The sequence below is a fragment of the Venturia canescens genome, chromosome 6 (assembly GCF_019457755.1).
Source record: "Venturia canescens isolate UGA chromosome 6, ASM1945775v1, whole genome shotgun sequence".
NCBI classification, from domain to species: domain Eukaryota; kingdom Metazoa; phylum Arthropoda; class Insecta; order Hymenoptera; family Ichneumonidae; genus Venturia; species Venturia canescens.
The window spans coordinates 8399682-8425879 of record NC_057426.1 but is presented as its reverse complement, the minus strand read 5'-3'; the positions used below and the strand labels follow the sequence as shown (position 1 = coordinate 8425879).

At 44.4% G+C, this 26198-nt stretch overlaps 1 protein-coding gene and 1 long non-coding RNA gene across 2 annotated transcripts in view; both read left to right on the top strand.

Annotated features, from left to right (window-relative positions):
- LOC122411814 (uncharacterized) overlaps positions 1 to 26198 on the top strand; it is a 68872-nt gene that overhangs the window by 10679 nt on the left and 31995 nt on the right. The window contains exon 4 of the mRNA XM_043420855.1: positions 10581 to 11915. Within this exon, the coding sequence (XP_043276790.1) occupies positions 10581 to 11915 (1335 nt within the window). The remainder of the gene's footprint in view (positions 1 to 10580; positions 11916 to 26198) is intronic.
- Positions 20929 to 22783, top strand: LOC122411816 (uncharacterized). Its single transcript, XR_006261231.1, has 2 exons — positions 20929 to 21835; positions 22303 to 22783. It is a non-coding gene; the product is annotated as an uncharacterized lncRNA (long non-coding RNA).

Genomic DNA, 26198 nt, shown 5'->3' with positions numbered 1-26198 from the left:
AATTATTTTCGAACGATTTTTTTTCGAAGGAATCGAAAGTTTGGCTTTTTGGAGGAGGGAAAGTGAACTTTTCTCGTGGTGTCCACTCCAAATAAATTGCATTTCGAGCATGGACCAGTGAGAATCAGTGAGGGCATGTTAACGGAGAAAATCATAGAAATAATCCCATCGGCAGGCTCTCGAAAGCTGCCGAGCCGTTGTAACATCATTGCGTTTTAAATACCGATAAATTGATCGCCAGATTCGAGAGGAAATTCAACGATCACTAAATATAATCATCCAGACATTTGCAGACTATGAAATTTCGATTTTCCTTCAAATTAAAAACTATAAAATCCCATCAGCTTGGCTTTAATTGCTGATATATTACAAATAAATTTCTGGCTCATTCAAATTTAATGGAGCGTTGGAAAGTTTATGTTTACATTCCGATCAAGAAAATGAGTTATTTTACAATGCAATAGGATTCATGCCCCAAGGCGATCGAGCACTCGGCAACGTCACGTGCGAGTGCGAGAGGAATAACTAAAAAGCAGCGCCACACGTTTTCCCCTGACACGCTCAATATTTTAAGAAAAACCAGTTTTGTTCGAAGCTTTCAAAAAAACCAGGTGAGACGCCAAATACAAAAAAATTCCGTCTGAATATTGAGTTTATTCACACAAATATAAAGTGTTTGTGCAATTACGTTTACTTGTACATGAGTAACGCCATGATGTGGCGCTGTCTCGAGGATCGAGACCACTTTCTATCCGCGACTCTCCATTCACTCGACACATTCCTTTTCCTCATTCTCGACTGTTCCTCCAAACTATGCATATGTTTACGGTGGTCTCGAACCTCGAGGCAATCTCGTAAGGAAACAAACATTTTCTATTTCGTACAAAACCTGTGACGATTGTACACAGTTTTTTTTTTTTTTCTTTTTTTTTTTTAATTTTATCATCCTCGGTTCTTCGGACTGTCACAACTCCGACTGATGTCATTATGACACTCATATTCGTTCCGAAATGCATACGCTGATGCGAACCTCGTACTTACGACGAGTTTAACGAATGTGAGACGGTGAGAGACGTTTTAACCGATATTCTCTTATCAGAGGCTTCTCGCGACGTCACAATCGTCAGCATTTTCCAGTCGTTAAGCACAAACTTTATCATCCAAGAACATTTTCATTTCGTGTATATATAAATGTGAGAGGAATCGAAGTGGGAATTCTATTGGATTTCGAATTTCAAACGAAATTATTATTCGTTGAGTAACGATTTTTTGGAAACTTTTTATAACTTTACCGACTCTTTTAACTCGTTTATAATTTAAGTGAAATTCGGATGATTTATAGTCACTCGAATCTTGAAGTTCGCGATGGGCGGCATTGTGAAGAAAGCATTTCAACTGAACTGGCTGGATGCTTGTCAGTTTTGAAGCAGGATCAGACAATTGGGCGAAAATAAATTGAAATTCGATAAAGTTCGAGCGGCCATTTTCAAATTTCAAAGAAGATTGCGAAGTCGTTTTCCGGGTTGGTTAAAACCCCAACGTCATTCGAACGATGACGAATTTCATCGATAGAGAAATAAATTCCTCCGCCGAACTTTTGATTGGTTGAGGCTGTAGTAAAGTGCCAGCCTCACCGAGTGTGCGTGCGCGTAGACGTCGCGGAGTTTCAGCACAATCTTATCGGCGAACGTCAGTACGTCCTCGAGTCGGACGTAAGAACACATCGATTATGCGAGTCCCTATATTTATACCTGACGGTACGTCGACGTCGCTGCGATAAAAGAATTTAAAGAGAGTGCTCCGGCGCGGAAAGCAGGATTGTGAAGCAGACAGAAGCTGTTTCTTATATTTTTCTTCGTTCCTCGTTATCCCACATCGAGTATGAAGAGACAGAAGACATAATTAGTACTTTTGTATTATCGCTGACTCATCGAAATTTCGGAACTACAAAATCGCGAGTCTTTGAGAAAATCGTACTCGAAACCCCCTTAAACATTGCCGGAATCGTTTTTATATTTATTTCAATTTACTGAGCAATGAATTTCGTCGTTTTCGAGTGTCGATCGACTCTTCCGACGAATTGAAAGCCACACAATTCTTGGAGTATAAACTCAAACGCTGAGATTCCTTTTTCCTCTTTCCACCTGCCAATTAAAAGAGCCTGCAAAATCTCCAATAATCTTGAGAATTTTTCGTTGAAAATACTCGTACAAATCCATAGGGAGTAGATCCTTCGAGGTGTTTGGTTGACGATTACTTCACGAACAAACACTTACAAACCTCGCGCGATTGTTCAGCTCGTCGATGCTGATCGCTGACGATAAAAATTTCCGTATCTCCGTTCAGATCCGAATCGCGATACGATTGCTAGTATCTATTGTATCTGAAATCGTAAACAATGAAGTAGAGAACCAAGAGGTCTGCCAACTTCGATTTTCACCAGCCGCGCGGATTTCCACCGGATTCGAAATCCCTCGAATTTCAAAAAGCGAAATCGCCTGCTCCGGAAATCCATGAACCGAGGAAGCATTTCGTGGAGGGTTCGTGAGCCGGGGTCGTGGAATATGTTGTGTGTCGTGAGTCTTCGTCATCGCGGGTGTTGCTTAAGCCCTAGAAAAGTGGCTTCTCTGCGCCTCCTCTCCTCTAATGACCGTTTTCCTTTCCCCCTCGAATACGTTTCTCTATTTTTCGTATTCCATCGCATTTCCGACTGCGTTTCACCATCCCTTTTTCCAGGGCTTCTTCTTTCTTCCCAACTTCGCTTTTCCTTCCTCGTTGTTTCCGCCCTTCGGTTTTCCCTTCACGCGGTTTTCCCTGTGCCTCGACTCGCTCCCTCTCATGTCCCCGTGTTTTTCTCCCCTCGCCACCTCTCTCTCTCTCTTTCCTTTTGTCTTTCACAATTCCTCTCTCCCGCTCTTCCAACGTGCACTCACCCTCTCTCTCGCTATCACGCATTCCCCACAATATGGCAAGCGATTCGAGGAGGAGGGTCTCCCTCCCGCGTTGCCTGCCTCCGATAGCGAGAGAGCACGACGAGAGGAGAGACGAGAGGAGCGAGCTACGGTAATACACCGCGCCTCGCGAGGTGACTCATCGTTCACTTCAGTCGCGTCCGATACTATCGTCTGTATAACCCGCCTCAATACACACAGCTGTGGGTGTATTGAGGCCTGTTTTATACGTACAAACGCGCGTACACGAATATCGACATTCGTGAATATGATGTGCTCGCAAGATTGTGTGAGGAAGCCACAGGCTGATCGTTATACTTGCAATGCTGCTTACTTGGCACACAGAGACACGTACTCGCGAAAAGCCACCGCGTAGACGCTCGTTTTCGTGTACATATTTATCATTATGAAGATATACAAGGTAGCAAATGATAAATTCATGGCTGAGAGACTCGCTGATAAGAAAAGACGGTGGACCTATTTATGGGACGAGTTTTCACGTGAGTATGAGAACGATTTATCGAGTTTGGGTTATGAAAGGTCTCGCAAGTCCCTCGGTCGCGTAGATCGGGAGACTTGGGCAAAGGTTTCGAGCCCTTTTCTGCTCCACGGGAACTCGCGCGAGACCCACTGTGTGACGTGTTTCGAGTGCATATCTTCTTGGAGGCCAAGCTACTTCTTTCTCTGTTTCCAGTCTCCTGTTCATCGGCACGTGGATCGTGTGCACTTGACTATTCGAAGGGCATAGAATTGTCTTCCCCTTAACGGTAACGATTTTCGAGCGACCTTCGTCAAGCCTCGTTTCGGAGCATTCCCTATTTTTCATCGTTCCTCTGACGTTGAATTCCGCGGTGAGGAACGCAGTCGCAGGACGGCGCGGAGTGCCCAATGCAGAAGTACGATTGCGCGCTCGCATTACCTCAAAGCAGAATTCCCTTGGTCAGCGTTTTTATTCGATTCAAAGTCAGTCAGCGATTCACAGTCATTGCGTGAGAATTCTTTCCGAAGGAATCGGAAACTCCGGACGTTCCCATTATTGGCAACACGGTCGACGATCGAATCGGCGGGAGCGGCGAATCGTTAACGCGACTCATCTGCTCCCATCACATTTTGAAAGCAACTCGACCACTATTCGTATCTGTCGACTTGACAATCGTCCTAAACACTGCGATCTCGACTGACAATTAACGAAAAAAACAAGCACGATTATTCCCAGTGGACTCAAGCTCCCGGCTTCTCTCAAGCCGCGCATTTCGAAAATTCAAATATATATTTCGTACGATAAAATATGATGTATGGCGTTCGAAGTTACTCATCATGTACACTGCTATTGGCAATGGCAGAGATTAGACTATAAAACATACGTATATGCTCGCAGGTTGTGAATCTAGTCGTCAGCAAAGTGGCCAAGAGGCGGAGGAGCGAGAGAGTGAGAGGAGAGAACTCCTACCTCCCGGCTCTTCCTCCTCTCGCTCGAAACTCCTCGAGTATCTCTCTCTCTCTCTCCCACCCGCCTAGAAATTTGTTAGGGTTCACCTGTTCATGATGAGGTCATGATCAGGTTTTGAAACGGGCAATCCTATTGTTAAAAGCCTGATGTGGCCGCTATAAGGTTTTCCACAATAATTTCCAAAACAGCCTAATCTAAAATGGCCCTGATCGGGTTCGCCTAGATAAGGCCTTTTTGACCGTTATCTCATTCAGGTCCTGCTCAGGCTCGACTTAATCACGCCATATGTGGAAATCCTTATGAGATTCCAGCTGGAATCTACCACAATACTGCCTTGACAGTACTTGTTCTATTAGGTCCTTCCAAGGCTTGCCTTATGATTGGCACACACGCGTATTCGAATAGATGGTGAATAAGTTATATTCCATTCGTGTTTTGTACGAGCTCCGAGTGACAAGTTTCCAAGTGATTTTCAAAGTGAGTTTCCATATATTTGATGAAGTTTTATTCTATTCGTATTTTATAAAAGATCCGAGTGACAAGTTTTCAACTGAAATCAAACAATAAAAAAATTGTATCTGAACATAAGTTGAAATGAATCGAGATGACCAACGTCGGTATAAGGCGCGTATGCGTATGCGAAGATATCGCTCTATGCGTAAATTTACAAAAGGTATGTACAATTTTAAAGTGATTTGCATTAATTATATGAACGAATTAGAATTGTTGACATTATACAAACGAGCAAAAATTGTGTTGAGAGAATTATTGATACAAATTTGTGATTTTTCTCTTAGAAATTCTAAAATTGTGCCAATCTTAGCACACCAATCATTTTATTTTATTGTTCAATATTTCACAGATTTACATAGCCCGAAAAAATTCGCCAGCAACGAGAAGAAATCCGTAAGCGTCAAAGATTTTGATCAAGCTGTTGGCAGAGTCATCAACAATGCCAAGGATTGGAACGGAAATCGGGCTATACGCTAAAAAAATGCCCAATAAACGCGTATTTTTAAGAATATAAAATTATACTCTTTATCCACACGTTCCTCAAATTTGACAGTTTATAAAACATAATTATTAAATTATAGGCTACACATGTCAGAATATTCAAAAAAAGACTTATAATTTACATGATTGATTTAATAAAGATTAATAAAATAACGATGTCTTCTAGAAGTCTATGTGCACGAGATTTTCATGTAGGACAACCTGACAGTAGCCTAGTCGAAAACCCTGATCACCGCCCGGTCAGATAACCTGATCAGGGTCTGTAAACGAACGTCAACCGACCCGGACCAGGGCGCCTTATTCGGGCCTGACCAAGCAACCTGGTCACGGCCATTTGTTTCAGGGCGTAACATTTTGGAACAGGGCGTCATCAGGTGGCCTTACAAGCGCCCTACCAAGGCAGCATGGCAGCCTGACAATACCCTGAGGAGGTACCTAGGAAACTTTCTAGGCGGGCACGTTCTATCCTCCTCTCAGCGTGCGTTGTACTCGCAACTCACCATTACACTCGCACACTTGGACGAGTATTGCGTTACGTGTGGAGGCTGAAGGTGTGTGGTGTCGAGACACACGGAGACGCGGCGTGTATACAAAGACGATAACTATATGAGTAAGCGGGACTTAAACTCGCGAGGAACATTCATGAGCGGGAGAGTGCGAGGGAGAGCGAGGAAAGAGGGTTACGTGTGTACTATACTCGAGGCCGTGATCAACACAAGCAACACAAGTATGAACGTAAGTCTGGCAGTCACTGATCAGCAGCCGACTCGGCCGGTCGCCGGTCACTGAGCTCAAAAAACTATAGACACAAGCTGTTCCCGCCATTCCCGATTCCCCTTCTCCTCGGAGGCTCCCCCGACGAGGGCTTTTCCTCGCGGTATCAGTGTCTTCTTCGACCTCCTCCCACTGCTCGTTATCGGGAAGTTCTTCGGCGTGGTAGCGCCCGGCAGCGACACACGCATCCGGCGTTTCCGGTTGGCTTCCGGCCCGCGAACACCCGGCCGCGGCCCAAACTTATTCGGAGGAAAAGTGGAAAGTCGTCGCTGATACGCGAGTGCGGTGCGCGTGCCGTTTTCCGAATTTGCTTTTGAATTTTGTCCCAAATCGCGCGTCCCTTCACCGCGCTTTTTTCACGACCCGTCTTTCTTGGTTCTTGCCCCAGCCGTGGCGCCCTTCCATACTCGCGGCAATAAAAGCCCGCTTTATTCAAATTCGAATCGCGTCTGCTCCTACTCGCACCGGAATCAACACTCGGCCCGATCCCACCATGACGTGCCGACGAACAAACCTACGGCTTGGCTCGGCCAGGCCCGTCGAAAGGTTCACTTTGACCTGACCTTCGATTTCTCAACTGCGGAATCGATCTTTTCTAAGCAGCTTCGAAACATCAACGCGCTCGTGTCTTCATCATCTATTGTTACTGATCATGAGTCATCCGATTCTCTGTAAACCTCTTATCGGCCTCTTATCGCTCGCGGAAAACTTCACGAGTCAGGTGTCGTAAATTCGATTTTTTTTTTTCGTTACTCCGCAATATTGATTCTCGACTACATCTCGCAAAAAAATGGGATTCTACGCATCCACGTGGACGGATATTTCATAAGTATTTACGCGCGTCGGAGGCTCTCTCGGGCGTTTTGTTCGCCGCTCCACTTTCATCTGTCACCGCGACCATCGCGCCTGCTCGCCGCCTTATTCCCTTGTGCCTCCGACTCTTTTCTTCGAATTTCGGGAACGTTCTCCGGCCGGGATTTTGTGTTGCGTGTATATGCGGATAAACTGACCTGCCGAAATCGTAAAACGTCATCGTCAGCAGCACCAGTGACGGCTCGTTTTCTTCCTCCTTCGAGTCTGGCCCACCAACCGGTTTCCCTCGTTCAACTTTATTTCGCGAAAAGCAGGTACGTTTCGTCGCTTATTTAAAAAGCAACATTTCTTATTTTCCATCCTACTCAGAAGCGCACGAGCGATCTTCTTATCGTGCTTCACTCAATCTCATTCGTTAGCCGAATGAGCGGATTCGTTGTTTCCTGGATCTCCGCGATGAAAATTTTCAGTGACAATTTCTATCGAATAATTCATCGTTTCGCTCGTCTTTCGCTCACCGGAATTCTCCTCCGATAAGCTCCCACCAACTGTGCTAGCAAAGAGCGTCAGTTTAATTGAAATATATTTCAAACAATAGATTTCTCAAACTCCGAAAAAACTTCGGATGGACGAAAAAGGTGTTTGTAAACGATCGAAAAAATAGAAATCTCATTTTATCGACGTGCGAGCTATTGAGCGAAATGAAAAATGTGTTTTACAAAATCATTGAGAACGTTCGTATTTCCTAATTCCATTGTTTCTCCAACTGATGAGCGAGTCTACCAAAAACCTGGTGACTTTGTTCTCCAATAGAAGATAAAAACAGATAGTGAACGGAGCGGGCTCCGTCGCAGCTCGGAGCACCGATTTTGAGCACTTCGGAAAAGTGGCAAAGCCAAATTAAACAGGAGCTTAGGCTTTTTGGCCCTTGTGGAGTTATCAGTATTTATAAACCGTTGAATTGGTCGGTGCAGCAGGTGCTGGCGCTACACCTGTTCGCAGGACTGCGAGAGCGCCCGGCCGCAGCAGTGACTCGTTGTGGGTTGCCTGCTCGCTTGCTGCTCCATCGAATTCCTCGGCGTTTACTCACTCTCGAAACAGCGAACCTCCCGATGCACACATAAGCGAGGAGCAGCAGCAGCAGCAGCTAAGGATTCTCCTCGGACTTGGCTTTTGCTCCTCTTTAGTGTACGCGACGTTACGGTTAGACAAAGATAGGAAAAGACAGAGAAAAGCACGAATAAAGAGACAAAGAGAGAGGGAGAAAGAGGGGCCGAGGGGGGAGGGAGGGAAACGACTTTTGCTAAATCTCTTTTCCTCTCTTTCCTCTCTCCGCTCCTATACTCTCTTCTTCCACCACAAACACACGCGGCGATGAGAGAACGGAGAGAGGCAGAACGAGAGGGAGGGAGAGAGAGAGAGAGAGAGAGACAGAAAGACCCGGCCCGCCTCGAGCCTCACCTTCTAATATTAGTGGCTGACTCACAAAGTCCTGAGACGTACACGAACCGTTTCTATATATGTTTGCGCACGCATACAAGCAAGTTCAATAAATATGTGTATAAAATATGTTAATATTTTCCACCGTTGATGATTTCTACAACTGCGTGTTGCAAGCATGCACACACACACGCACACACACACACACGCACACAACTGTGGACGCGCACGAGCCAACTCGACGATCTCTATTACGATGGTTATGACTACGACGATTGTGATAGAAACGATAATGATAGCTGGGAGCACAGTCAAAGTTTCCACATTTTTTCTCTCGGCTATTAAAGTGTCTTGTTCCTATTTGAACCAACGATGCGTTCTGTACATAGGATTTTGTACTTTTGCACTTTCCCTGTGCCATCATCTTTCCCCACTTCTCGACGAGAAGCCCCCCGAGCTTGACTGGGGGAGCTTTCAACAGTGGGATTTAATTGGAGAACGTCGCAGCACTCGGTCAGTTCAATTTCAGCAGCTTTTTTGGGCCGGTGATGGGTCTTGTTTTTGACACGTTTTTACTCGTTAATTGTCGATAAATCGTGCACGAGGTTTCTGGATTCCGGTAAATATTCGTCGCGGATTTGGAAAATCATCGAAATCGTTTCTTCATGTTTCCCATTTTTCGTTTCATTCGGTCTGATGCATTCAGGCAAATTGTTAAGAATTACGTTAAAGAATTCGGAAAGCGAGTCTCGAAATACTGTTAACTGCGTCGGAACTGCAACGGAAATATCGCAATCCCCGGTTAGAAGCTTCGACGAACAACGTGTCAAAAAAACTTTTTTCTCATTTCCTTATGAGAACGCACGAAGATGCGATAAAACGAAGGATTTTATCCGTGCCTCGGCTCCACGACATTGACTTGACAGGAAAGTAGGTAGAATCGCTCTTGCCGAGGAGGTCAAGACGCCGAGGATCCCGCTAGTCCAGATTCCATCGCCGAGAAATAGAGAGGTGGGGATATCGGAAAGAAGTGGTCCTGGGTCGAATCTCTTGATAGATCTCGTAAAACGTACGCCTTGGGATGGCTGCACAAGTTGTTGAAAAATAAAAGATAAAAACCACTTTTCTGTCGAGTGGCATGCGCTCCGGATGCTTAAATTCGTGTAAAATTGAATTTAAGAATCCAGCAAGTTTCTAGAGTTGGTGAAAAAGCGTGTGAATCATCCGTTGAAAAGATTCGATATGAATTGCGTTGTCGAGATTCGGTATGAAAACAAGAGCTCGTAAAAGTGCTCCGATGTAAGCAGCCAACAAAAAGACTTTTTGTTTGATTACACACGAGCGACGCGAGTCTCTTTTTTATTCAGGGAAGCTTCGAAGCGATATAAAATCATAAAGATAAATATTGAAGATGCGCGAGATACGCGTATTCATAAAGGTCGTTGCACACCGATTTTCCACGGCAAAATTAGTCGACTGGCTGACGATGTTTCGCTCGAAAATTTTCACTCATCGTTCCACGCTCGACTCGAAATTTCCATTCGAAATCTATTTATATGGAGTCAAGTTTCGTATTATCGAAAACCGGCTCGGACACTCGGCCATTAGATTTTCACCATCTTTCGTAGAGATTAAAAAATCGTTCAAATTCTTTGGAGCTATCGGAGAGTGAAAGGCCTGTGGATTATCGAGAGATAAAAGTCATTGAATCAGCGGAAAATGAGCTTATCGTTCACAGGTGCAGTGCGCTAGGACAAAAGTAACCAAGTCACTGCTCAGAGCCGATCATTAATCTGGCTTGGCCAATCGAAACACGCGTGAATATTCTTAATTTTAAGATATTTGAGTCTCGTTGCAAAGTTTTGAAGAATTTTCTCCCCCAAAGTGCTCATCATAGTTTCGTCACAATCGATGAAATATCCAAAAAAAATCACATCTTTTGGACTCGAGAGTTCAAAATCTCACAAATGAAAGAGCACCGAGTAACGAAATTATTCCATTGCCACTAATTTTTAGTCACAAGTTTTTTTATTTTTTTTTTTTTCATTAACAGAATCGATAGAACGAAAAAAAAAAATCGTAACCCATTGGCGAATGAGAAAAGATCTGATTTTCCGCATCGTTTCGTTTCTCCGCAGTTTGCTCGAGCGTACGATCATCAGCGGCGGCATCGTCTCGTCTCGATATAACCGTTCCTGACGTCAGTGGTGAAACGTGCGGCATCATCGTGACGACGAGTAGGGGCGATAGGAGCTCGAGCACAAACAGTCAAAGTAGTACTAGCGAGGAAACAGCTGGTACGGGGCGAAAGATGTCGACCCTGATTTGTTGCGAGCCTTCAGCGGTGACGGGGGTACGTCCCCGCGACAACCTGAAACTAGCGCTAAACCGTAGCCTGAGCGAGCCGGGTCCACCCTGTTCGGAGCGTCACCACCGTTTTCTAGCTGCTGCGGCTGCTGCAGCGGCGGTCTCGGTAACGAAAGGTGGCGTTTGTTGTGGCACACCGACGACACCCACTTCACCGACGCTCTCGACTATATCGACGACGAGCAGTGGCAGTGGCATGAGCACAAATAGCACTGGGACCAGTACCAGTCGTGGGAGCCTCGATTATTGCAGCAGCATCGGTGAACCGAGCACATCGAGCGGAAGTACAAATAGCATCGACATAGTCGATGCTCACACAAATTGCTACGTCAATTGCCAGGCTAATCCAACTTTCAACGTCAATTGTCACTCGAGCCTCACTTGCAACGGCCTTTGTGGTAGGAACATCAACGAGCAGAACCACAACAACAACAACAACAACATCATCAACGATCCGGACAGTCCGACAATTGATGAGATCGCGTTGCTCGACCACTCGAGCAATCTCAATCAACAATTTGATCACCATCTTCATCACAATAATCTTCACCATCTCCACCATCAGCATTTTCACCACCATCAACATTTCCAACAACAATTGAACCGTCGGCAAGCCGCAAACTCGGGCAATCTCTTCCAAACTCCTTCGTCTTGCGCTCCTACCAAACGGTGCAAACTGGAGACCGTCAGCTTACCAACCAGCCCATCCTCCGAGACGAATTCTTCTCTTCAACGACAATTGATTCTCCAACGTTCGCGCGTCATCCAAGCTGACGAGCTCGCTCACCGCTTGGACAATAAACCCGGTCTCGTAATCCTCGACTGTCGACCCTTCATCGTTTACAACGTTAATCACGTGCGCGGTGCTATCAACGTTAATTGTTCCGATCGCTTCAATCGAAGACGCCTGCAACTCGGCAAAGCCAGCCTCGCCGATCTAGTCACTGCACGCGAAGGCAAGGATATTCTCAAACGCGGCAATTACACCGAGGTCGTTATATACGACGACTGCACCGCTGATCTTGAACATCTCCCCGTACAACATCCCATTTTTCTCGTTCTCACCGCCCTCGTCGAGGATCAACGGGAACCCGCACTTCTTATCGGTGAGTCATATTTTTTCTCCCTTCGCTAAAAACCTTCCCAGGCTCGATCGTGTCTTTGCATCGACGCTCACTTTCGTACTATTTCATTCGAATGTGGCAAAAGATGTGAACATTTTTATCGTCCCCGGATATCGATGAGTTTCTGCGCATAAAAAAATGCAAAACGTGAAGAACCTCTCCAATTTTGTGAGCAGCTCGATACCATTTTTCAAACGAACATCGAAATGACAAAACTTTGAAATTATCTAGGGCGCAGTTACTCAAATTTCGACGAAATTTACCCGAAAAAAATCGAACGTTCGATGCTCACGTGCGGGAAAAAGTTGATTTTTCATTCTTAAGCTCCTGAGCATATTCACAATGTTTTATTGTCTCATGGGAAGCGTAGAGTCGAGCATCTCACAGCTGACATCGAGAGCGACTGTAAATCTATTGGGATTGCCAAAAAAAAAAGAAAACTTTTGAACTCTATTAGAATATCGAGAAAGAGGAACAAAAATAAATCCAGCGTGTGACGAAAATGGTTCTGGGGTTTGGTAAAGAAACGGCACATAACTAAAATAGCTATCGCGAATGAGGCAAAAAAATCAAATAATTTGGCGCACCCTTGCCCGACCCCCACGACGTTTCGAGATTTACATCGAGTGGGCGAAACTCGGATTCTTTTTTTAAACAACGATCATTACGATGATTCGACGTTGAAATGTCCTCCTTTCGAGTCTTTCCTCAGCTCCGATACGTTTTCTCGGTTATAATCTTTCCCCGACGTTTATTGCTCCTTGTCGCCGCAGTCTTGATCCCGAAAAGCTGCGAAAGAAAAACGAAAACACTGAAATTATTCGTGCGTGACGTGCCAAAATCACGGACCAACGGCGAGGTCAATCGTTGTTGAGTCGGTTTCGATAAATTATTCGTCAATCCCACCATATCCTTGAGGATCGTCACGTCCACAAGAGAATTTCATTCTTCACTTGTGAAATTCAAAACAATATATTGGGTGCGCTCGCGAGCCAGCGAGAGGCCAATGATCACGTGAATTACGATCTTCAATTCCTTCTCCAAAACGTCACCGCGACACCGATCTCAGAAATAAACACAAACGAAATGACCTCTTAAACAAAATCTCATTTCCAGAATTAAAAACAAAAAACCCATTAATAAGAAAACAGCTGCGCTCATGGAAAATGGGAATGAAAAAGTTGCCGCATCCACAGCATTCATCCGATCCACGTCCTGCCCCCAGTAATTTTTGAAAAAAATAAAAAATAACAATTCAATATTCCATGCAAACGAACGTGTGAACCGTTGTCCCCCCGTTGAATGAGATTCACGCGCGCGTTTGTTATAATGAAAATATATGTGGACATATCGCGAATCTGAGGACGTAAAAACTGAATGGAAAATCCGGGAAAGACGTGGGTGACATGATACTACATTCGTATATATACCAGCCACGTGGATCTCTGCTCTCCGTTGAATAGCAAGCTTGTGAATTATATTAACTGCGCGCGCGATACGTGGAAAGGCGAATATATGTGTAGCTCTCATTACAAGCGTCCATTTGTGTGACCACTTATAATATACGTACACGTTTATGCACATGGGAGCGTGTATATATGCTGGCTACTGGGTCGCACACCGCTGGACTGCAAAATGCAAGAGTCCATACGACACTTTTGATCGCTCGGTCTCTGCTGCGTCGTATATTATCGTAGCAAAGTGAATTAATTTTATCTGTGACGAGCACTCGAGGCTCGGAGGACGCTAATTTTTTGTGAACAGACGGTACCTGAGATCGTAAAAATTTGGATGAAAAATTGCACTGTTACGAGAGAGAATCGGGAGAACGAACGATAAAAAATGGTTTCGTTGGAGAGGGATTTGGGGAGCAGCAGATTCGAGCAGGTTTTTATCGCCATTCAAATTACTAATGGATTTGATCGCATCTCATTGGATAAATGTTTGGAAAGTTTGTTAGGATTGGGACAAAGAGTTCTGGCGAGAGAAATTTCTGCGAGTGGAGCTCATCCCAGGCACTGCGCGCATGTTGGCCGTTGAAAAAAATGCTTCGAACTGTGGATAATAACGCGCTCGAACGTCGAAGAATTTTCTACCTCATTTCTCATTTTCTTGACACACTAAACCAGATACTTACGTGTGGCCATTACAGATCGATGGAAATATGATAAAATGGCACTGCACACCGGTTTCTAGACACTCTCTGATCGTACTCGACAAATTAATATCGCAGCATTGACGCGCACGCAGGCGGGAACGACGGGAGGGAAACGAGAGGTTTGAAAAAAAACAAAAAATTCTCGTTTCAATGGCGGGGAGCAATGCGATTCGCGATGGAGAAATCGCGATAAAAAGATTGGAATGCTTGTTAGCGCGCTGAAGTATCGCGCGCTTGCTCGCTCTGCTTATCAAATGAACGCTCCGGCTATACTCTCGTTATTATGCTTATTGTTGTAATTACCCGGGGCAGGTATGAGCTTCTGTCTATCACGACCTGACCGAGTACTCGAATCGGTTGCTCGTCGCATTTTCGCAGCTGGGCGAGCCCTCGATCGTCAGGACTCTTGAAAAATCGTGGCTCAGACCATGAAAAGGCTTTACGAAATATTGTTGAGCCAAAGTTTTAGTGTAAAAGTAGAAACGAGTGGGAAAGAAGGCATGGCGAGATGAGGAAGAGGAAATTTCGGTTACGGAATCTTTCGGCCTCGAAGCTTTTCTTTCGGGCACACACCGTTTGGCTGAAATACTGCCTCGAAATGTGGTACACGTCACACGAAGACGCACCGAAAACAAAGGAAAGTAAAACGAGGAGTCTCGTTTGAATCGTAATAGATGATTCACGAATTCTACGAGTGTCTCAAGAGTCACGTGGCATTTTTATATCTAGATGCCAGAGTGAGACGATTACGTGAGTAGTTTTGTCGTTTTTTAAGCTCTTGGAGTGGTTTGTGAAGCATAGAAATCGGGGCAAGTGGGACGGAGAATGAAAAGTATTTTTTTCCCAATTTGGATCGTATATTTGAATGGAAATGAAAATTGCTCTCGAACGATCGGTGTTGGGAGAAATTTTTCCGCGTGATCACTCTTTTTCGATAAATTCGTGATGGAGAAACCATCGTCAAAATACACGAGTGAAGGAGCCAAGCTTCAGTGAGTTTTTCACTTGAAACTCGTTTGAAAGGTTGACAAACGAGATAAAGATTGAGACCGCGGATAAGGAAATGTACGTAACCGAGATTCTTCAATTAATAATTCTTCGCGAAGGAGTGGAAAAAGGAGGAAAGAGGAGAAGCGAAGTCGAGGTGGAAGAAGACGAAGATGAATAGTGGCCGAGTGGAGAGCAAAAGCGCGACGATTCGCGAGCACTCGCGACGCGAACGCGCGCGCGAAGGTAGAAGAGGGAAAATCTATTCATAGGAATGACTCACGATGAGATGACGACGCGAATAGCCCGCCTGAATTTGCGCACAACGCGTCGCTCTCCGCGCGGTGTGTCGTTATGTGTGCGGCTTATGTCTGTTCTTAGAGATCTTCTTCCTCCGCAGATCAAGTCCGAGATGCGAGACGAGGCGAGATAACAAAATCGATAGACTATTAATATCCTGAAATCATTTTGCATCCTATAACTCCCCTTTCTAGGCTCATCAGAGCACGCACCATTCAAAAAACACCGCACCAATTCGCTCCTGAAATTCGCTCCCAATCGAGCTGCCAATGTAAATGTCAATTTTTTTATCCACTTAAAATGTAAACAAAACGTAGAAACGACTGTGAACGAACGAACCTTGCGATTGCCAACGTTTACGGAACCAGCGGGCGGGGGGGGTTCGATTCGGAATAAAAAACTGAAAAAATTTGATTTCTACGATTTCTACGAAAGAGACTCCGGACGAGTCTCTAATCGTTTTTGTCCATACCGAAGTAAAAGCTTGAGAGGAAAAATGCTCGAAGAGTACACTCAGCCTTCGTTCACTCGACGATCGGAGGAGCAATTATAAAAAGTGCATAATTACGATTCTTTTCATATTCCTAACGATTGAAAGTGATTACACTTGTCTCGCAACCTTGATGAGTTGGAACGTGATCGTTGGGGACTCGAGCAGTGTGAAAAAATGCTTCTTTTCATCCGCGCCTCGTTCCGGCCCATGAGAGTTTTATGGAAAAATAATAAATGCACTTTTTGTTGCCAACAAAACGAGATAATTTGTGACGAAAACAGTGATTACCTGAGACTTTAGAGTCGACAGTTGAAGAGCACGATTCTCCGGACATAAAATTGTAATGATCGGTCTCTCGAGTGTTTGACGAACCAACGGAAGCGATTTCGTTTTCCTCGAAAGCTCAAGAATGTATTTCGGGCTACGATTCTCCAATTAGATCGTTTCTGAAAACTTGGCAGTCCAAAAATTGGCGAATTTCGTGTGAAATCCCGTGTATAGCATTCGATAGCAAGGAATGTTTTCTCGGATATGCAAGCGAGGGGAGATTTATCCGCGAAAACGGCCACGTCACCTGGCGCGGCGGGGGCGGGGGGTTCTGCCTTCGTATGAGCGTAGCGACGCGAATCTCGAATTTTTACAAGTGCATAAATATCAAGGGACAACATATATTGGCGTGAGAGCGTGAGAGACTCGATTGCGCCGATTCGCCTCTCCGCAAACACCTCTATGTATAAATACACTTTCAGTTATTTTGTTTTACAGCTGACCCTGAGGTAATCGCTCAGCGGACAACGACCCTAGGCAGCGTATATTTTCGTCGGAATTGCCGCCTCGCGATCGAACATTTTTTATCCATCTACTCTCTTTTTGTGCTGTCACTCGAAAATATATTTTCAAGTGAAACAAGACGAAAGGTTGCTTCGATTTCAGAAAAGCTTTTTCGCTCCTCGAGCTCCGGAGGATCGTTTCTGGGTGGGATTGCTCTAAAATTTTGAGAATTTTACTAATTCTCGTGACGTATGATCGACTATCGACTTATCGTTTGATTCGATAATTTGAGGATTGAAATAAATGTTTTTTTTTTTTTTTTTTTTTATTTCATTTCATCCATTAGCGAAATTAGCATCCCGGTTATCGTTGTCGGGGTGTCGCAAAAGTCGAATTCACTCCATGAAACCGTTCGAAATCCCTTCACAATAAATCGATAGGAAATAAAAAAAATCCACAATTCATCGATTTTGTCGTTTTATCCATTTTGCAGTCGATTTTATCCACGCTTTTTTTCTTTTTCAACAATCCTGATGCATGCTCGTTATCGATGCTCGAATCTTGACGTATCTCGAGCCACAATTCGTTCTACTCGTCCTTACAAAAGCGGCAGCACTCCCGGAATTGATTTTTGACTTTTAGCCAAATTTACTGCCCCCGTCCATACAGAAAACGCGCCAGAACACACATATGTATAAAGTGCTCTTGTTGGCAAGGCACACGGCCCTCTTTTGAGGTTCTCGCGGTGAGATCTCCCTCATCGCGCTACGCTTTCCAATAAAATCCGACTCTATAGAGTTGATGAGTTCCGCGGGTCGGACATCTCACCCGGGCACCTGTTCGTAAAACGTCGAGAAACTTTTCATACCACCAGCCAGTAAGAGACAGAAATCGCGAGAGAAAGAGACCGAGAGAGCGAGGGGCGACGGGAGGGGGGAGAGAAAGATGGAAAGTCTCTGACAGGAGCATAAAGAGCACTTGAGTTATAGGCGCGATGAGTCATTCCGTTTAAATCTTACTTTTCTTTCCAAATTTTTTTTTTATATTCGAGGCGTTTGACTTAATTTTTATGTGTAATTTCGAAGAGTTCATAAATTAAAAGATTTTATAGCCTCGCGTGTATTGGACTTTTGAATCTGAAAAAATCTCATACGCTTCCGTACGGCATTTGGTCGTTCGCATTATTTTTGTATTTTTTATATTTTTGGCCATCGTCGGCTCAAATTAACTTTCGTGCGTACGTTCAGAAGCGCAGAACGGAATCGTTCGTTCGATCCGTTCGGCGACGAATTCACCTGCAAATTTATCAATTTTTCTTTCCATGCAGAAAACGAAAGTTTCTTACGACTTTTGTCACGAAGTATCTTTCGAAAAATCTTGCAAATTTGGCGCACAACTCCCCGACAAAAATCTCGGTGCTTTCGCATGCCGGGCACACGTTCGGGGGATCCGATTGGAAGGTGGCCTTACCTGCCTTTCGTGATCGATCACCGGGCTCCGGAAAAAGGAGAGCACGGCGAATACATAAAATCGACGGCGGGAAGCGAATAAATTTTTAGTCGCTGGATTCGAACTTGAGGTCAACGGAAGATTGCGCAATTGATAAAACTATTCGAACAAATTGGAGTATGACATTAGCTCCAAAAAAGAAAACGATAATAACTACGATAACGAGGCAAATAATCATTAAAGAGATACGCAACGAGCGAGATGGATGCTAAATTCACCGATGAACTAAGCGCCACCCGCTGCGCGTATGCTCTTTAATTATGTACGTACATGAGACTGTGTGTACATATAGATATGCTAAACATCAGGAACAACGAAGATGAGCAAGCGAGAACGATATCGTGTCGCAGATAAGAAAACGCGAGGCACGATATCAATCGGGTATTACGTATGTACGCAGTCACTTTGTATACGAGTCTGCCAACGCATAAGCGACCGAAAATAAGAAAGAATTGACGAATCTCATTCCTTTCGAAACTGCCATTTCCAAATGCTTTTTATTTGATTTTGTTATTTGTAGTTTCAATGTTTTTTAAAAAACTTCGAGCGGATATTTTGTGCAAATTTATCGAAATACCGAGGACTCGCGGTGTCAACAAGAGTGTTGAAAGCGAGTTAATGGTTGTTGTGAAATTGAGAAAGGCAAGAATTTTTATTCAGTGATTGCGTATCGTGAGTAACCCATTTGGATGAATTTCAATTGACGAATATGAAAAATTTTCTTGGTTTTATTTTGGATTTTTCTACAAAATGCGATTCGAAACTAGGTTTCGGGGTATCGAGACTCCCGGAACGATTTTCGAATCTTCTGAAGGCTTTTCGTCGTAATTTACTGGTTTTGAGAAAAGTGACGACGCTATGCGTATGCGGGACCCGCGCCGACGTGGATTGTAAACATTTGAGGTGTGACACGAGACAGGGGCACATCGTCGACTATGTGAATACGAAATGAAAAGAACTCGTAAATCACATGGCGTGTGAGGAAAAAAACGTGGGGAAATGTGAGGAGCCGGAAGATGGAGCCAGCGAATGGAAAATCGGGGGAAAAATGGAGCGCTTTGGACGCAGTCTGCACTCTCAGCGAGACCCCCAAAAACCGAAGAATCGGAGACCCTCGGCGCACAGCGACTGAAATAATTAACCGATTTCGTAAGCGGTTCGGTCATACTTATTTTATTCACGAGCCTCTTGAGATTGTACATCGCGCAGCTCTAGCTGCCACTTAATCGAGTCCTACTTTAATATACGCGCGCACACGCAGATGCCCACTCGCTAGTACACGAAGACCGAATATGCATAGTACGAATACGGATCACTCGTGTTTTTCGTTCAAGCTTAGTCGTCGTGAAGCAATAATTGCTCAACGTCACCTGACTGATAAACGAACCGAAATTTTCTACCTTTGAACATACGTGCGGAGATTAGCCCATGTGTACACACGCGAGAGATGAAAAAAGAAGGCTGCCGTGTGTGCCGAGCTTCGAGGTGGTGTGTCGCGACGCCCGAAAGGTCCTAGGGACGGCCAAGTCTGGCCACCCCGAGATAAACTGACTCATATGCACGAATATTTGAGCAAAGCCAGCATCTCGATGTATACGCGCGTGTACATAAAGGTATATACTATTATTAGGCCATGGATATATGTACAGAAAATAAAGTCTGGCTCTATAAAAGCACAGTGAGAGCAAAAGCAGATGCAATTCCTGAAAGTCTCCCCTCGTTAGATCTTTCTCTCAACTTCCTTCTTTCCATCCATACATCACTGTTTGTCTTCTCCCTCTCTCTCTCGCAGCCTGAGTTTATCAGTTTGCGTCTCAGCCTCGTTTCACAGAGCCGCCATTCATCGCTTATGCAATTCCATCATTTTTATTCACGACGCATTTATGCTTGTCGCGCATAGTACTACACGTGACTAATCCTGAGGCAGGCTTCTGCTCTCACTCCCAATTGGACGTTGCAACGTGGATTCTGCTCAGTCCATTTTGGGAATACGGAAACATCCATTTTTCAGGTACTTTACCTCGAAACTACTTCAAACATCGGCCGATCCAAATTCGCTTCTTTTTGTGTGAAAAACGAAAGAAAAAATTCTTTCAGAGCGCCTGCTGTTCCTCCGTGAATAATGGGACGCGAGTTTCTGACTGAAAAGTCACGAATTTGAATCGGGCATTCTGATTCTATAATTGAGAAATACTTTTACCTCGATCTCACCTGAATCGACTGCCAATCAAATACTTTGGGTGCGAGAAAAGTTCTTGTTTCATTCGACAACTCGTTGGTACTCTCGATCTTGGAAAAAAAACCTTCGAAACGCTTATGGTTCCGAAGGCGATAACAATTAGTAGAAATCCAGGAATTCGGTACGTAACGAAGTTTGGATTCCTTTGAATCGTGATTAGTGGAAGCCTCGAATGAAAGTTGTTTTTTGAGAGCGAATTATTCCGTTGTAACAAAATTGGGTTTTGAAGCGGGCGATATCCGATGTTGGGACAGGAATTTCCTTCCGAAAAAACGTCCGATTCTAGGTGGAATTTCCTCTATGGTGAATAGCTAAGTTTCGTGCTGCAAAGTGCGACTGCACGACATCGCAGTGCTGACTCATAGCTCGCGCACCAGTCTTCATGTGCTTGTATAAAATGCACGATCCAGCACGGACTCGTGGACTCGACACACAGGCGCAGACGCACCCACACGTACGCGCGAGCACGTTATAAATGGGCGGCGAATAGGAAAATGCACTCGCGTTCAATTGCACAGTGAAATAGTTGGACGTACGGTTTTGTGCGCGCGACGGCTAAGAGGTTTTTCTCGCTTTTTACTGCTCACTCGTCTTGCTCGTGCTGAAGGCGGTGTGCTCTTTTGTAACGCGCTCGTGATCGAATTCTCTTCGAATCTGCTTGAGAAATCATGGAAAATTATGGCCGATCGTCTTAACGACGATTGTCGATTTCGATTTGGTCGAGTCTCACTAAAATGGGGCTTCAAATGATTTTCTTATCAATCGATCAGAGGTTTTATTAAAAAATGAAAAAATTGATGTTTTTGGAGGGAAAGACCACGAAAATTTTCATTCTACGGTTCATTTTTCTTAGATTTTATCATCCGCAGCCTGATATTTCATGCTCGCCATTATTTAACCATTCGTGAATCTTTATAGATTACTTTTATCTGAGGAATTTCGCGTGAACGCTTCCGAGCGAGAAGTGCGTGATGCTGCAATCCCGTTTATCTGTTCCGCCCGAGCATACGAGCGATGCCGTAGCATCGAGGACTCACCACCGAAAATCCGAGGACGTTTTTGGCCCCCGTTTGTTCTCTAATCGTCGGTGCAGCTCTGTACACAAAAACTGGGGTGTCTTATCAGTGGACTTCCGGTACGTTAGACGCGCGAATTATTGCGGCCACCAGTCACAGTTGGCCTCTTCCTCTCGCTATCAGTGTCGCCCCCCTTGCCATGCCTTATAGGACACTAAATGCTAGCCATTGTGTCTCCTCGTGTCGAGGACGAGACTCCGAGGGATATTCGACTCCATTGATTCTCTTCATTATCGCGTCCGAGGATCCAGAGAAGACGTTCAACGAAAGTGAATTTTCGTCGCTTCAACTTTGCACTGCCGTCAAAATTTCAACAAACTTGGACACCTCTGCAGTCGCTTCTCTCCTGATCTTCGAGACAATAATCTCGTAAGATTTGGTGTTTTAATAGAAATAAAATTGCTCTGTTTCCTAACAAGGTTTGCCTCGAATATGAATCAACGAAATTCCATTTTTTTCACACTTTTTCACTCATTCGTACTCCGAAATTGTTCACAGAATGTTCAAACAATTTCCATTTTTAAGGGGGGTTCCTGCTTTAGAAAGTCTAAAAATCAACTGTTTTCAGGAATGGTTTTAGGATAGACGGAAATAACTCAGCATAGCGAGCTTTTCGGTATAGTTTCAAAAGAGTACAAAAACATTGTTTTAACGCGAGAAATACTAATTTTTACACGATTTATGCTGAAAGTCTGATTTCCGAAATTTCTCAGCCGTGTACAATCTAAAGATCGTAATTATTGTCTGTAACAAAAATTCCAATTTTTTTTTTTCTATTTTCACATATTTTCCTTCCAACGATAATTGGGTATCCACAAAAAATCTTATCGTCACAGATACGGAGAGATGAGCCTTGTTATTTGGTCGCCTGTTTTGATTCTGGTGAACCGCAAACCTGAACAAAGTCACGAGGACCGAGCAAAAAAAAGGGAGGCGAAAGGGCTCGTGTCGGTGAAGCGATAATCGCCCGGCACCGCGGGCGACTTCCTGGAGCACATTTAACGTCCGGCGACGAAGCCCGTCGCGATTCGCTGTGTCCGCACCCTCGATAATGCCCCGCATCTACACGTGCCATCTCGATAAATCATCGGGGAAAATAGCGCGATAGATTTGTCCGCGCGTAAACTGGAAACGTCCCTGGCACGTGTGGACCTCGTAATAAACGAAAATTTATGCAAAAATAACGAATCCATTGCTGCGGCGCAACAAATTTCTTTGGAATAAAAAAATGATTCATTCGCTCTGCGGCGGCTTAGTCTGTTTGGAATCACAATAAAAACGGGCACGGAGACGCGAGGTTTCCCGGCCACTTCGTCAGTCACTTCATCAACACTTTTTTCCCCGCCCACATTGTAATTTTTCTCCTGCATGGAAACCCATCGGACTTGTCAAACAAACGAAAATGAATGAATTTCATGAAAAACCTTAATGCAATGACAAAACTGCGCAGGGATTACGTCGTCTCGTGTTTTGGCCTCTGACGACCACACGCATATCACTATACACACAGTCGCTACGGTTTAATTCATGCAAATTGCATTACGTCCAATGAGCTGAACGACTCGGCTACTGTGCGGGACTCCACTGAGTGGAAACGTGGCACAAACCAGCGTTTACGGTATCCCAGAACGAAACCTTTCATTCAGCCTGGACTATGACACGGGAGAGTACGTGTATGCGCACACACACGATTGAGTGAGACAGCGGAAGAGAGAGGGGAGATCACTTTGTCTCCTTTTATCTTCATCATTCGAGTTTTTCTCTCGTTATGTTAACTAGAGTTGCACAAACACGAGATAACTCGTGTTCTGGCTAATAAATAATCTGAAAATTCGTCTCGAATACTGCAGCATTTGGAAACTCCAGAAAATCGTTTTCTTCTCAGGGAACAGACTCTCGATTGTAAATTCGATTTCCGAATCGTTTTTTAACAGGGGGCAGAAAATCGACTTGCTTAAAGTCATTAACGTTTTCTTCCCCGTGACAAATAAATCGTGCGAGAAAACACGACAGAGCGAGCGAAGAAAACGAAATGGAAAACGCGGAAATTTTTTTTTTCGAATTTTGGAAGCAGAATTTAGAAGTACAATGGTGAAATTCCCCCTCCAAATTCTGCCTATTTCTGGCAGAAACCTCATTCGCGGCTTGTTTGGCTCGACCGCTTGATTACTTTGAAGAAAATATAAATTAGGAGCATCTAAAAATAATGTGCCATTCCGAGAAACAATAAATGACGAATGGCATCGTAAAGGAGTGAATTTAATGATGACCGGGCTAATGTATCGTTTGAACTCTTTTTTTAAGTACGTACTGAAAGCATCGAATGTTTCGCCCATAAAGAATGGGAGATTCAATAACAAGCATCATAACATTAGAGGCTCCGTCGTACAATAAAATCGAGGGTCGTCCGGGCATTGCAAAGGGGGTACAAGATTTAATATACAAAGTTACACGATACATACATACGCTGTGGTAACCGAATAGTCCCAATTGAAATGGGAGAGTGAAGAGAGCAGGGAAAAATCGTCGAACCGGTTTCAAGGGGTTGCGGATCGTAGAAACGCAACTATACGATAAAACGTGAATCCATGGGACGATTCACGCGAAGCAAAGAACAATTTCGAATCGCTTTCGCGTTCGATTTCCTTCGAAAAAAACTGTCATTCGTTTCCTCAATAAAATGGAAATCGACAGATAAAAATGAGCTTGAAAATAAGTCAAAATTTAAATGGAATTTCAATAGAAACCAATCGACGAACGTCACTTTGCTGATTCAACAAAAAGCGTCCTATTCGGGAGCTCCTTGCATGGATTTCGATAGCGAATTAGTCACCGAGGATTCGTGGCTCATGTGGGAGGGAGGGGTGCTCGATGGTGGCGATGGCAGAGTGTGATGTCCCGGGAAATTTTCTTTTGTGAGCATTCAAAAGTCTCCCTTGATGTTCTTTCCCTAACTTTCTCTACGAGCCCCTTCCACGTGCTCGGCTGCACAGAAAGGGCGCGTGTGTAACACGTAATACGTGTTGCGTCGTACCCATCGTTTATTCGACGTATATACACATCCACGTATTTCATAAACTGAGCTCAAAGACGAGGCACAGCCTTAACGCATCTGGATCAGCTGTCGATGACGATTATTACGTGAGTCATCGCTTATTCCTTCACCCCCGTGCCAACGCGTATAGATATATTTTGTTTAAAGTGTATCAATGACTAACGCGCCCCCTTACTTTTCATGACCGTGCACTGCGACGGGTCATGGAAAAATATGCGGGGGAAGACCGGGGCGAAACGGGGGGCTTCGAAAATTGAGGAAATTATTTTTCTTCCGTTCCTACAATTTGGTATTTTTGTTTCAGAAAAACTGAAATAGGAAAAATTTTAATATTAAAAAAAAATCCCTAAGCAAAGAAAGAGAAGAAATTTTGAAGCAATTCCAATATTTTTCGGCTGCTTTTTAAAAGGAGCAGGTGTATTGGCTTAAAATTGCAGTGAAAAAAATGAATTTCAGCCATTTTTGGGAAGTAGCTCATTAATGTTCTTTTCGAAAATTGCACGAATTACAGGAGGTTGTTTCATGTTTAAGAGTGAGCAATAATCTCAAACTTATAAAAATATAGGGAGACCGTTTTGCCTCGGTCTCCCCTATATTTGTACACATGTGAGCCCTTTGATTCTCATCTGCACCTTCCCGTCCGACTTTTGTATCAGGGACGATAAAACTTTCAGTATACCTTATCGCTCAATCCCAATCTTCATTTTCTGATTGATTTTCTCAATGCACCGTTGCAAGTCGCTAACGACATTTCTTCTTTATCAACGACCCCTTGATGTCCAGTGACAAAGGAATCCTCCCATTCGGAGAAGTCCATGTCCGCTCCATTTACAAATCACTATAAAAATTCCCATCGACTAAATGTCCACCAACATTTTCCCACTTTCTGTGTCCACGGCCTGCCATTATTCGATGAATAATTAAATCCTTTCCTCGATGTTTTTAACTTCGTCAAGTTTGCTTGATAGAGTAGCCTCCATGGAACGCCATTGGGAAATGGGGTTCAAAAAACCGTATGACGAATCGTGCCGCGAGTGATTCATATGTAATCCAAAATTTTTCACGACTACAATGAGTTCGGTACAGTCATATACGTAAGCGTAGAAAAATGGGACGATCCGAGGGGGGAGCGGGGGCTACGTGCACGCGGAGAAAGGGGATGACAAGGGCCCGCTCACGAACTTTTGCCCCCACGCGGCGGGTTTACCCTCTTTGAAGGGATTATTCATTCCCGCGCGCAAGCCGAATGCGTATGACGTGTATTCGATGAATGATCTGGTCAGCTCACCGTAGTTCTAGCATATATTGCATGTGTATGTGTGACAGAAAACAGGCTGCAAGTTATGGCTGCAGAATTACGTTCGAAGCGAAAGAGTATTTTTTGGACAATGGAGCCGAATGAGACGGGAGGATGCTGCGTGACGTATCAGGGGGCTCTTTGTATACAGGAGCGAATTTTCCTTCAGTATATAACACCAGAAGCTCAAGAGTACATTCGAAACACACTCCCTCTCTCTGTCTCTCCCATATGCCACCCTCGAATTCGATCTCTCCTCGATGAGCCTGCACGCACCCTCTCGATCGCCTAGCTTGTGTGTCGCGCGCACCCAACACTACACATATGTCGAGAGAGCGATGATGCATCCGCAGCATCCCAGCGCGTTTTATACGCATGCA